Source organism: Brassica oleracea, chromosome C6 (assembly GCF_000695525.1).
Source record: "Brassica oleracea var. oleracea cultivar TO1000 chromosome C6, BOL, whole genome shotgun sequence".
In the NCBI taxonomy this organism is placed as follows: domain Eukaryota; kingdom Viridiplantae; phylum Streptophyta; class Magnoliopsida; order Brassicales; family Brassicaceae; genus Brassica; species Brassica oleracea.
The window spans coordinates 14,133,954-14,148,446 of NC_027753.1; the positions used below are offsets into that span (position 1 = coordinate 14,133,954).

Here is a 14,493-nt window from a genome sequence, read left to right on the forward strand (position 1 = left end):
GATCAATAAGCCGACACATCTGTTCAAGCAGTGGGATTGACGAAAATACGGAGCCAACTATTCTATATGAAGATAACGCGGCATGTGTTGCTCAAACGAAGGAAGGATATATCAAAAGCGATAGAACCAAACATATACCTCCGAAGTTCTTCTCATACACTCAAGAGCTCGAGAAGAATAAAGAGATTGAAGTAAGATATGTTCGATCATGCGACAATGCAGCCGACCTCTTCACAAAATCACTCCCTACCTCGGTATTCAGAAAACACATCCATAACATTGGAATGCGTCATCAGAAGGATCTATGACTGCTTATTCGAGGGGGAGCTTACGTGGTTGTACTCTTTTTACCTTACTATGGTTTTTCCCATTGGGTTTTCCTGGAAAGGTTTTTAACGAGGCAGCAAAGACGTTAAGCGAGAGTGGATAGTGACACCGGTCCCCAAGGGGGAGTGTTATGAAAGACAACCAGCCGTAATGTTTGAAAATATAAAAAGATGTGGGGCCCGTTGCACTATTTGCACAGTAAATTTCTTTCTATATATACGAACGTTTTCGTTCATTGTAAAACACACCTCAATCTCTTCTCTCTCTATAATAACAAATTCTCTCTTTCTATATCAGTGTTAAAAATTCTACGGGTATAAAATTTCGTCCTTATTTAAATTACTGCGATACGATAAAATACCAGTTCTTTTTATAACATGTAGAAATTAATATCCACTATTAGCCACAATTTATGGCTATTTGTGGAAAACTAAAACTCTAAACATTACCTAAACCTTAAACATTGAATCTTGAATGATAATTTTTTAACAAAAACAACATGCAATATTTATTGGCAATAAAAAAAAATCCCCAACACTACTACCACTATTTAAAATATTCAAATATGATATTTTATATTCCAAACTCTAAACCCTAAACATAATGTATTAGTAACATATATAATCCAAAAGTTAAAAGTTTTAACAATATATATTATATTTTCTATATCACAAACATTAAATTTCATATTCAAATAAAACCCCAAGTTATAAGTTATGACTCTTAGTTAATTTTGACACTTAAAAAAGTTAAATTGAAAACCATAAACCTAAAACATAAAATCCATTAATTCCAAAGAATCCCACAAAATTTATTTTTGCCATTCTTTAAAAAAAAAAGTGTTTATTTTTGCCATCTAAACATTAAAAGTTGAACCACAAAAGATTGAATGATTTGCAAAAACTTTCATTATTGCGCTAAAATATTTCCCGGCTAAACCAAATAATACGCGGGTTATGTCACAGCCACATGATTTTTTTAATCAAAACCTTATCTCTTTCCTCTGCCCCCAATCTCATTCTCTCTTTCTCGCACTCAATTCAGATCTCTTTCTCTCCTTTTCTTCATCTAGGTTTCCTTTATACCACTGCTTCTTTCGACTTTGTTCGGACTTTTGATTGGGACAGAAATTGTTTAAATCTGCTGAGTTATCCAGGTATTTTTTTCTTAGTATCAAGTCACACTGTTGCCTGAGATCTTACTTCCTTTTTTGATCTTGCAAGCTTGTTCAGTTGTAGAAGAGCAGTCGTGGGCGAGTCTTTTCAAACAAGGACTCAGATTCTTCTTTAGGTTATTCACAAAGGCAAGATACTGTCAATTCCCTTTCTCTTGTTAATTCTTCCAAGTTTAATTATTTATGAATTTGTTCACAAAGATTTTCCATTTTCAGAAGCTCGAGATTTGATTTATGTTTCAAAATTTATTTTGAGATCTCATTCGTGTCTTTCTCTAGTTCTACAGAAATGGGACTTTTGGGATTTTCATCTAGCTTTTTCTGTTTTTACTATTATTGATTGGATTTGCTGGCTTTTAGGAATGGTGAATTATATCTCGTTTTAAGGTTTTAAAAGAATCACTCTTGTAATGGTGGTAATGCTTAATGTTCTATGATTATGCTAATTCTGGGCCTCATGGGCAGATTGCGAGCAGTAGAGGTCACGGAGACGACATAACCTTAAAAAGGCAAATAAGGTTCTTTTTTGCTCAATTGTTATTCTTGTGATGTTTCTCTCATGTATTCAACTTGAAGGTTCAATTTCTGTTTATATGCTAATGGGCAGGAGAAGAAACAAAGCAAGATACACCATCATAAACCATTGTTCCAGCTTTCTTACTTGCTCTTCTCTATACAATCTTTGAGTCCCCTGAACTCTAAAGGTGACTTCACTCTTTTCTTTTACTTTTCTTTTATTGTAAGAATTTTCTTTGATTCATATGTCTCGGGTCCTTCATTTTTCTTGTAGACTGTTATTATATATGTGATGTATTTTTGTCATAAGTCATTCTTTTCTCAGATTCTTCTATCACCAAGCATGTACTGGAGGAGAGCACAAAAGCTTACTTCAAGGTAAAAAACACTATCACCAGCAGTTAGCTATGAATGTTTAGCTTTGTGCTTTCCTTTATATCTGTACTTGTAAATTGTAGGGGATTCAGATAGATTTTGTAAAGGAAAGAAGACTCATAACAGCTGACAATGGAGGTGGCGATCTATTTGTATATCTAATCTGTAACTAAAACACAAATTTAATTATAATTTTTTGTAATTTATTTAGCTATTTTATTTTATTGATTTTGTAAAAAATATTTTTTTTATTAAAATGTATAAGTTAGCCACAGCATAGTTTGTGGCTTTTATGTGGAAATAGCTTCGGTTTGCATTGTGGTTTATTGTGGCTATATTAGCCACAAATACAATCTCTTGCTATTTGTGGAAACTAGCTACAAAATAGTGTTGTGGATACTGTGTAGAAGAGCGGCTATGAATAGCCACAATTGGACAATAGCCACAAGCGCATAGTAAACAAATTTTGCTTGTGGCGATTTGTAGCTATTCGTTAAATAGCCACAAATTTTTAGTAATAGCTACAAATAATTTCGTAGCTATATTACTTTATTTCTTCTTCCTTGCCAAGATATTTGATTTCTTCGTGTCGGAAATTCTAGTAATCCAGTATTCGTAATCATATTATTGAAAGATGGAAACGATCGTGCACTCAGTAAAGCACCACCTTCTTTTTCGTAGTTACCAGTAATCTCATTCAAATCTCTAATAATAAACCACAGATCTGATCTAACCAAACCGTATCTCATTAGTCTTTTCCAAACTTGATCCCTTAACTTCTGAACCAGTTCACCGTAAACAAAGGTCACCAATAGTTTATAATTTGTTATTACAAAAGATACAAATGATCATAATATCATATGAATAACAAGCTTCATTTAATAGATATTCGTAAAATATGTATCTATTTGATTTTGTTTAAATTAAATCTATATTATTATTTGAGAAGTGATTTTGTTTATTTGTCATGTTCTCCATGATTTTAGGTAATTTTGTTTATTTGTCTTGTTGTCAATAATTTTAATTAATATTTTTGTTTAAATGTCATGTTTTTATTAATTTTGTTTATTTTTCATGGTTTCCATGAGTTTAGGTAAAAAAACATTTCATGTTATCGATAATTTTAATTAATAGTTTTGCTTATTTATCATATTTTAATTACTTTAAGCTAAATCATTAGTTCAAATAATCTATATTATTATTTAAATCTTTACTAAACAAGTAGAAGTAAGGGTTCATTACCAATTAAGTACTATTAAGTTAGAGTTCATTTTCAATTAAATATTATTACAAGATTAAAGTTAAGGTGTTGAAATTTGAAAATACATGGAGAATACAAAAAATGTTTCGACAAAATTGGTGTTTTTACGATACCGTTGTAAGTATAGATTTTTAATTGAGTTGTATTAACAATATGATTTGGTGTTAATCAATTATGTTTTTCAGGATTTATGATTCTGTTTATGAACATTCTTTTGGTAGCTTCCTATCTAAATTATCTTAATTTTTTTTTTGTTCTGTATAATTTTACCACCATTCACTATACCACATAATAGATAATTAATCTTTTACCTCTTAAAATAAATTCCAATAAAATAATAAAAATCATTCGTTGTGATGCTTTTTACCTGTCGAAGGTCTCATCTCTTTTTTTAGTTATAATTAATTATTTATGACATAAAATAGATTTTATGAATGTTAAATTTATATTTCAATTAATGTTTAAAGTGATAAATTTGTTGAAATTAAAATATCACTGAAACTATATATGTAGTAAAATATGAATTGTATAGTTATGCTAAATATTTTATATATTTTGAATATAAGAAGTCATATTCCTAACTAAAATAAATTAATATGCATTTATACATGATAAATGTCAAAGTATGTTTTAATATGTGAAATCACAAACATAATCACAATAATATATTTAAATCCAAAATAATATATAAAATAAAAATTTAACTTAGTAAAAATATTAAAAACATAAATAAACATAAAAACAAGAATAAAATTATTAGATGATATTAAAGTAAACTGAAAATTAATAAAAATAATATAAGAATAACCAAAAGTAATAAAGAGGTAATGTTTTATAAGTTATTATTTTTTCGTCTCACAGTTTCTAAAATCTAAATTGTTGATAATATATGATATTTATTGGTTATTGTTATTTTGCTGATGTTTTATGAGCCGTAATTGTTTCTAATGCCTTCACCAACGCTGAGATTCTTTTTAATCCACAACTACAATAAGTGTTTGACTTCAAATTCGAGTTTTATATCATAAATTAGTTAGTAGTAGAGATAAATTTTGTATCCAAAATCTACATCTGTAAAAAAAATTGAAAAAAAAATAATTTAGTATATCATGGTCAATACAAATACTAAAATTAAATATATCTTTTTTAATTTAAAATTTATCTCAAATTAAATATTTTTTAATTTAAAATTTATATCAAATTTAATAATTTATTTAAAGATAAATAACACTAAAATTAATATATATATATATATATATATATATCCGCACAAGGTGCAGACAGTCATCTATACCATAATTTCAAAAATTTAAATTTTATCATATTTAAACTGATAAAATCTAAATATTTTTACAATTTTAACTTGAATAAATCATTAAAATATATTTACATATTTTGTTATTATATAATTTTAAAAAATATTTATTTAACAAATATTTTATAAATATCTCATTCTGCATGCACAAATTATTGCCTAAACTGGTTTGGATTCTTTTGTCTACGTATTTTAACAAAAAAAAAATATATATATTTTCCAAATATTTCATCTTGCGCACATAGATCTCATCTCAACGTAGTTATATAGTACTAATAGTAGTCTGTAATTTCATAACGCCCTTCGGGCTTGATGGTAGAAAGGCTTGACAGTTGCTGTTAGAGCAGTTTAACCCACGCAATATCTCTTGGACTATAAAAAATCTGGCTTCGTTCAGATTCACAAGAGCTCATCACAGCCATCACCTTCAATCAACGATTGTGGGACTAACAACTTTTCGGTTTATTCTCGGACATTGTTTCTCTACTTTTTCGTTTAATGTTTTTTTTTCTTCGTTTAATGTTTATCGTTTTAGCTTCTTTTCTAAAGCAAAATGAGCTCGCAGATTCAATAGCAAAGGCATGTTTATGCAATGCTGCTCTCTGGGCCTCCAGCCTAATTAGTCTCGTGCATAAATTTTAGTTTGAACAAAAAGGGGCTATCCAGTCCCAAAGTTCAGTCCAATATTTCCAGGGCTCAACATGAACTTATGGGGGTAGAAGTGGGATTTCAAGCTAACCAAAAAGAAAGAAAGTCAAAGAATCCGTTATTTGGTCAAAAGACTGAAAAGACTCAAAGCCAAGCACAAACAACTTGATCCCCAAAGCCAATTCGTCACCCATTACTTCATCAAAGTCAATTACTTGTAAACTTTTCCAAAACGAATTCTCTAGACCCCTTTCCAAATTCAATATCCACTCTTATTAAACCATTATTAAAGCACTAATAAATTCTTGTTCATAATCATCAAATCCTTGAACCCCCCCTTTCGCTCTCTCTAAAAACACAAAACTAAATATTGAGATATAAAGCCAGAACACATGGGAACACTTGTGGGACATGTGGCACCAGGTTTTGCCTTCTTTGCACTTGGTCTTTGGCACCTATACAACAACATAAAACTATTTTGTCTACACCCAAACACCTTTACTTCATCACCATGGTTCCCAACTTCCAAGCTCAGGCACCTAGAGCTCTACTTCATAATGTTCTCTTCATCAGCCTCCATAGCCATGGAGCTCTTTATTGGGCCCAAGAAACATCAACCCTTTGCCTCTGATGGCACGATACCTTCAAACCACCTCCACAACTTTGAACACTCCTCTATCTCTATGTCCTTCTTTATCTACGCTATTTTCGCACTAGTCCTTGATCAAGCAAGGTATAAAGCTGTCTCTAAGGGACTGACCATACTCGCGGCAGCCTCTGCCTTTGCTCAACAACTCTTCTTATTCCATCATCACTCTGCTGACCACATGGGCATCGAGGGACAATACCATAAGCTCCTCCAGCTTGTCATCTTTGTTTCTCTCCTTACCACTTTAATGGGTATTGCCTTGCCTAAAAGTTTCTTGGTAAGTTTTGTGAGATCATCAAGCATATCTTTCCAAGGAGTGTGGTTTATAGTGATGGGCTACATGCTTTGGACACCTAGCTTGATCCCCAAGGGGTGTTTTCTTCATGAAGAAGAAGGGCATCAAGTGGTTAGATGTTCAAGCGACTTAGCTCTACACAGGGCCAAGTCGCTGGTCAACATCGAGTTTAGCTGGTTTTTTGTTGGAACCACAATATTTGGCATGTCTCTATACTTGATTCTTGATGGAGTTTACGGTGAAAATATCGAATACTCAAGTCTAACCACTAAAGACCAAGTTGAAGAAGATGGTGAAAAACAAGAAGACATCGAGTCGTTGAAGATGAGTAATCCAGGTTTTGTCCAGATGGGTAAAATTTTTGGAGATCGCGAGACGTGGAAAGGTGATAAAATCTAGGTTTTTTTATATTCCAACTTGTACAAAAATATATAATCGATTAGAACGATAAAGTGTGATTGTATAATTTAAACTTTATTTTTGTTAAGAACGTGCGTCAACTTGTTTATACATTAATATAGTAACATATTAATAATAGTACATCACTCTAATTTCTTGTTCGATCAATGGTGTTTCAAAAGAAAATAAATAACATATTAATAATACATCACTATAGTCAAAATAATTTTCTTACAATTTCAGAAACTAGGAATCTTCTTATCAAAACAATCATATATTCATATGATTGATGATTGATTTTGCGACTATATTGAAAACTAAAAAGAATGACAGTAATTAAGGCGGCTAACAATTGGGAAGTCTTAGGTTGTGATTGGTGACATCAAATTCGCGGATTTCAGGGGGTTACTGTTCAATTCTGCAAATTATACATGTTCACGCATCATTAATTTTACCAAAACCACACTTGTCCTGCAAAACGTACGAACCGTAGTTGAACTGTTCTGTATTTTAATTTTGCACCGCTAATAATACCAAATCCGCAGTTATCCTTCAAACCCTTACTTTCGTCTTGGATTTTACTAGATAATATATATTTCATTTGTTTCATATCAAGTGTCACTTTATATTTGTGCACACAGATTAAAAAAATATTTAATTTTGTATATTTTTTATATAAAAACATCATTACCCATATACCTAACTATATTTCAACCAATAGAAAAATAAACTTGAAAATAAAATTAATAAATTTTGCATTGAATTGCTAAAGCGACACTTATTTTGCATCGAAAAATTTTCTCTACTATGACACATAATATGAAACGGAGGAAATAAGATTTTTATCTTCGTAATTTACAGGATTATATGACACATATTATTCAAAGTATATGAATATCAACTTCTAAGAAGTAAGGAAAAACAAAATATATGAATCTTAAAAAATATATGCAATATTCGACAAATAACTACATGGTAATTAGGCGCTGATTAGACGGGGTTAAAGCGGAAATTACACTTTAACAAATTATTTGTTTATTTATTATACATTATATATTCATAATAGATATTTATTTTTTTAGATTTAATTACAAAATTATTTTGATAAAATATAAAAATTAGATTACAAAAACGAAATATTACACTAATATCTATACTATTAAAAGAGAATCATTCCCAAAAATCTACTTATGAAAGATTGTTGCACCCCATTATTAACTAATTATTTTTTTGTCATACCTTAAATTTCTCTAACTATTATAACATTCAATTCATTTAATTAATCCTAACAACTTTTAATTAGTACTCGACTAACTTAACCTTTAATTATGGATTTTTAACGTTAAAACTCCTCAACTAAGTTTGTTTTGGGTAAAAATCTCCAAACTAAGTATTTAATGAAAAAACTCTCAAACTAATTTTATTTAATGATTTAAACCCTATCAGGTCATAATTACCATTACTACCGGTAATCTTTGATTTAGGAGTTTCTACATTAAGTAAACATAGTTGAGGGGTTTTACCGTTAAAAATTTAAAAAACAAAAAAAAATCAAAATTTTATAATATTATTTAAAAATTAGTAACTTTTTTAATAACATAAGCGAGAACTAAGTAACTGGACCGCGCGATTCAGAAAGCCAAACCGAAAATATTGAATCGACATATAACATTGCTGAAGGAGAACTCTTCGCACCACTTGCAAGCTTGTCCGCCATAGTATTTTGTGCTCTTGGAATATGTCTGATCCGGAAGTTAGGGAAGAAAGTATGTTGTTCAAAAAAAAGAGAAAAAATCTTATTGCGTCTAAATTCTTTATACAATTTTTGTTATATTTTTTCGGTTTTTACATTTTTAATTTATATATAATGTTGATGTTAAAAACACATCAAACTCATATATTTACAAAAAAAAAATTAAAAATGCTAATTTTGAAAATTTAAGTTACTAATTTTTAGATAATATTATGAAATATTGATTTTTTTTTATTTTTAATGGTAAAACCCCTCAACTATGTTTACTTAATGTAGAAACCCTTAAACTAAATATTTACCTGTAGTATTGGTAATTATGACCTGTTAGAGTTTACTTCATTAAATAAAATTAGTTTGGGAGCTTTTACGTTAAATACTTAGTTTGAAGGTTTTTACCTAAAACAAACATAGTTGAAAGGTTTTAACGTTAAAAATCCTTTAATTATTACTCGACTAACTTCGGTGAACCAAGTTTATATATCATCTTTTTGGATGTATCCTAAGTGGACCAAAGAATTATACATATGTACAAATTCAATAAACTAAAATATCTATCATCTCTTAACATGTCTCATGATGTATCCCAATATACCAAAACTATATTGTTCCTTTTATCAAATTGTGGCTCTTAAAATAAAAAAGCTCTGAAAATAATATAACGTGCAAGCTTGAGTATATGTTTTGATATTTTAATATTTAGGGTTCGAAAAAGACCAAAAATATCCAAAATGGATCTGAAAAAATATCTACAAATATTTAAATATCCAAAATATGATATGAGGATTCGAAACTACCAAAACATTTACTCGAATACCCAAATTTGACCCTAAACTTGAAACCATAACTGAAGACTCTACCCAAAACATTAATAAGTATTCCTAATACCAAAATATACTGTAATACTCAAATATAACTAATATATACAATAAATTTTGGATATTTCAAATATTTGATGGGATCTCGGGTAGGACATAGACCCGAAATAAGATCTGTAGATCAATTTTTTTACCTAATAGGTATTTTAGCCTAAACTTGGCCGATACCGAACCTTAATTTTTGCTTTGTTCCAATTCGGGTTTTGTGAGAGTAAAATGATCAAATCTATGAAAACATGTTTTTATATCTTTTAAATTATATTTTAAAGAATAAACCCGCGCTTTAAAGGACGGGTCAAAATCTGGTTATTACTTAATTTAACATTTACACTAATTGAAATTGAATTAGACCAATTTAAAACTATTTATGTTGGCTTAAACTGATTTGACTTGTTTAAACCAGATTTTAGAAAAAAACGTTTTGTTCATGAACATTGAATATATGTCACTGAAATAACAGAATCTCAAACTAGTTCCCTCCTGCAAATAGACATCTCTACACATATTTATTTCATCAGTCATCAGAACGCATCCAAACGCCCAAACTCAACAAAAAAAAAAAAACAAAGACAGATTAAGAATCAAAACTCGGCATGTTGAATCCGGGTATTCGGTTTTGAATCGGTTTATTTGGCCTATTCGATTTCCGGCTAGGAAATTTTAATTTCTGTTCTAAATCTATAGTTTTTTTATTTGGTTCAGTTTAAATAGCTATGTTTTTTTTTAAACCGAAAACCATTATTATTTGGTTTGGTTTCATATATCAATTTTGGAGGGTCATGTTTTCAGATCAATCATTTATTTAAAAAGTGCCAAATGTTCATAAATAATATAATATCAAAGAAGAAAAAATAAATAGAAATATTATTACCATCAAATAAAATAATCAATCTAGAACGAAAATCAAAGCTCAAAACTGTGAAGAAAAATAATGAAAACCAAAGCACAAGCATGAAAGCATGAAAATTAAAATCAAATCTAGAGAGTAGTTGAAGAAAGGAAAAGAAAATTATTAAGACAGACTTTCATTACAATTTGGTCAATGCCGAGAGGAAGAAAAAAGCAGTAAACGACCCTAAAAGAAAAATACTGTTATGAAAGTCAGAGAACACAGCGCCGCATAAGTTGAAATTATAAATGATGTGGGGTCCGCTGCACTATTTGCACAGTAGATTTTTTCTTTATATATACGATCAAGTTCGATCGTTTCAAAGACACACTTTAATCTTCCCTTCTCTCTCAGATAAACACTTTCTTTCAGTGTTATAATTTCTACGGGTATAAAATTTTGCCCTTATATAAATTCCTGCGATACAAATAAATCACAGTTCTTTTTATAACAAATACTATTTTAAGAAGGGCTGGGCACACGACAAGTGATTGCTACTTGTCTTGACTCGTTCGAATAGTTTGGTTTAGTACTTGTAAATGGTCTGTTTAAATCAAGTACTGGTTATATCAAGTACTAAGGAAAAGACTAGTACATGCAAGTTACTTGATTCAGTTTGTTACCTGCCAAAATCAAACTAATACTTATCTATAAAATACTTGATTACTTGTAAGTATTGAAATAAAAGATATGGAATTATTTTTTTTTTTAACGACTTACAAATATTTTTAACTAGCAACATCATTTTTAAAGAGTAATAATCATTTTGTCATATTATTTGCTTTAAGAATAAATCATTAATTTACCTATTAATTATTTAATTAATATTATTATTCAATTTTTTGTTTTAATATATATATATATATCATGATATCTCTAAGATAGTTAATAACCATTAACTTATTCAACCAATATATATATATATATATATATATATATATATATATATATACACTATTATTTTAAAAATATTTCAATATATAGACTTATCATGATATTTAAAAACATTAAATTAATAAATAGATATTAAATTTTTATATTAACAATATCTAACAATAATATCATAATTACGTTTATCTTATATTTAGTTCATGATTTTAATAACTAATATTAGAACAATTTTCTTTGATTCTTATTGGAAATATGATCCAAATAATTATTACAATATCAAAGTCAAGATTAAAGGTAGATTCTCATTGAAAAACATGTCGTAAAATAAAAATTATATTCTTATGTTAACTATTTTTATATATTTGTATTTGTACATCACGAAGATCAAAACCCGAAATGAATTTATGCTAATAGTGAATTCACAAATGTTATCAAAATAATATATTTAAAACCAAAAAAGTAAATATTACATAAATTACAAAATGAATTAACTTAAAATATTAATATATATAAGCATTAAAAACTAGGATTAAAACATTAAATAACACTAAAATTTTGACAAATAATAAACGCAATATAAATATAATCTAAGAGAATACAAAGATAATATTTTGTAAGTCATTATTTTTGTGTTTTGTCCCACTGCTTTTAAAATCTAAATTATAGAGAATAGATAATGTTTGTTGGCTATTGTTATTTTGTTGATGTTTTATAGGATGTGATTGTTTATAATCATTTCCTTTCAGTGCCACTAGATTTCTTTTCAGTCCACATATATAAAAAAATAAAAATTTAATTTCACATCCAAGATTTCTAACTTGATTATTACTATAAGAATTATTTTAATCCAACATTTACATCCCATAATGAAACAAGAGAATATAATTTGATACATTGATTACCAATATGAAAACTAAAATTTTATAATTTATAATATTAATTTAAAATTTATATCTAGTTTAATAATTCATTTTTGTAAAAATCAAAAATTAAAAATTGTTAGGTATATATTCATTCGCACAAGGTGTCGGCCATCAACAAGTAACAAGTATTTTCTAGAACAAGTAGTAGGTAACAAGTAGCATAACAAGTACCAAAGCAAATATTAAAAACAATATTTGATACTTGACACGGAGTTTCAAGTAATAAAATTTATTGACTTGTTATTTGACTTGACAGCACCAAGTACTTAATATTTCAAGGCGAGTATGAATCACGTAGCGAATACAATCCAAGTAGCAAATAACAATGGCCAGCCCTGAATTTAAAAAGAATAAGAATCCTCGGCTGCGGTTAGTAGTTTTTTAATTGTTTAAGTGTTTCTAAAATTAGGGCTTTTAAGTGTAAAAAATAACGCAATCTATATTATTATTTGAGAAGTGAATTTTCTGATTTGTCATATTTTCCATAATTTTAGATAGTTTTTTTTATTTGTCATGTTTTCATTCGGTTTTAACTAAATTATTGATTTATTATTAGTTTTAGCTGAGTCGTTAATTAATTAATTTTAAGAATATTCTTAATATGATTCTTTTTTATAAATAAAAATAAATTTCATTTTTAATATCAAAATTATATATTATATTAAATTTTTAGTTAGTTTTTCCTATTTGTCATATTTTTACTAAGTTTTAGACTTTTAGCTAGGTTATTGATTTATTATTAGTTCTAACTGATTCACTAATTTGTTAAATTAAAAATACTCTTAGGGGGGTGTATTCAATCTAAAATTTGAGGTGATTTGACTTTTAATGAGGTTTTAGATGATTTTAAGGATTTGCAGAGAATAAAATGATTTTTGTTAAACCACTCTAGAATATCACCTAAAACCATGGGATTTGAGTTTTATTTTTTTTTTTAACTAAGAAACTTCACTCAAATACTCTAAAATCACTTGAAAACTTGAAAACATCACAACTTAAAATATTTTCAATAACAGTGGAATTCATAATACTTTATAAAATGTCAAGTTCAATAATAATGAATTTTAAATAAATTTTTAAAATTCATGTTTCAATAACAGTGGATTTGTCATTTTGACACAAATCACCTAAAACTCTCAGTTGAATACACCCCCCTTAATGAATTTTATGTATAATGGAAAACGAATTTTATTTTACTAATATTACATTTATATGTTATATTAAATTTTAAATAATTTATCATAAAATAATATAATATAATTATAAAAAAAACATATTTAAAAATAAGATAATTTTTATATATATATATATTGTGCTGCTATATGAAAATAATATTTTTATTATAAAAGTTAAAAAATTATGATATAAAATAATTTATAATTAAATAGTCAAGCAAAAACATTTATATAAAGATATTTTCTAAACTATTTATAAGATATGAGTGTTTTAAAAAGTTTAACACAATAATAAGTATATATTTGAGGAATAAAATTGTATAACGAAAGGCGACAAAGGCGATTAGGGTTTCAGAAGATTGATCGATCGATGGATCTGCCGTCTCCGAAGGCGGTGGAAAAGGAGGGTAAGGGAATGACATAGGCAGGTGTGGAAGAGGCTGTGAAGAGTGTTTCGGTTGGGAATGAGTTTTCGATTGGAGGTGATGGGGCAGGCGCGATAAGCAAATCTGGAGAAGCATCTTTGGGTCTGGAGACAAGTGCGATTGTTGATTTGCAGATCTCTGGGGGAAGGGCTACTTCGCTCTCCCCAGACGTGGGCCCTGAGGGCGTAGCGGTGGGAGGCAATCTGGCTCCGATAGAGGCAGAAGAGAAGGGGAACGAGGTGGAAGTGGTTTTGGAAAAGGAGGGTACATCAAAGAAGACTTCGTATTCTGAGGCTGTGAGGGAGGTCTTGGCTGAATCGATTAACCCTGAGTTTGTGGTAACAGATGGGGTTGCGGAGGTCTCAATACCAGAGGAGCTAATGGAAGATGTTGAGCCTTTGTGGAAGTGTTTCGTAGTGGGTTATTTTATGAATGATGCGCCTCACATTGGCTCTATTCATTCAACGGTGAACAGAGTTTGGTCGTCTCCATGGAAAGTGTTGAAGATTGATGTTCAATTTATTGGAAAGAGGACAGTTTTGTTTAGGGTGGAAGATGCTCAAGTTCGCAGTCCAATTATCAGGAGGAAGTTCTGGCATATAT

General features: G+C 28.9%; 1 protein-coding gene and 1 long non-coding RNA gene across 2 annotated transcripts; both read left to right on the top strand.

Annotated features, from left to right (window-relative positions):
- The first annotated feature begins 1,960 nt into the window (after window positions 1–1,960).
- Window positions 1,961–2,693, top strand: LOC106298756. The gene is made up of 4 exons (XR_001261550.1): window positions 1,961–2,019; window positions 2,109–2,205; window positions 2,343–2,395; window positions 2,476–2,693. It is a non-coding gene; the product is annotated as an uncharacterized LOC106298756 (long non-coding RNA).
- A 3,249-nt stretch (window positions 2,694–5,942) lies between these two features.
- LOC106299168 (transmembrane protein 45A-like) lies at window positions 5,943–7,052 on the top strand. Its single transcript, XM_013735299.1, has one exon. It carries the CDS (start codon window positions 6,009–6,011, stop codon window positions 6,957–6,959), a length of 951 nt encoding a protein of 316 aa, XP_013590753.1. The 5' UTR covers window positions 5,943–6,008; the 3' UTR covers window positions 6,960–7,052.
- Window positions 7,053–14,493: the final 7,441 nt, after the last annotated feature.

What these genes read in the sequence shown, in the direction of transcription:
- LOC106299168 (XM_013735299.1), top strand. Translation starts at nt 6,009, where the DNA reads ATGGGAACACTTGTGGGACATGTGGCACCAGGTTTTGCCTTCTTTGCA.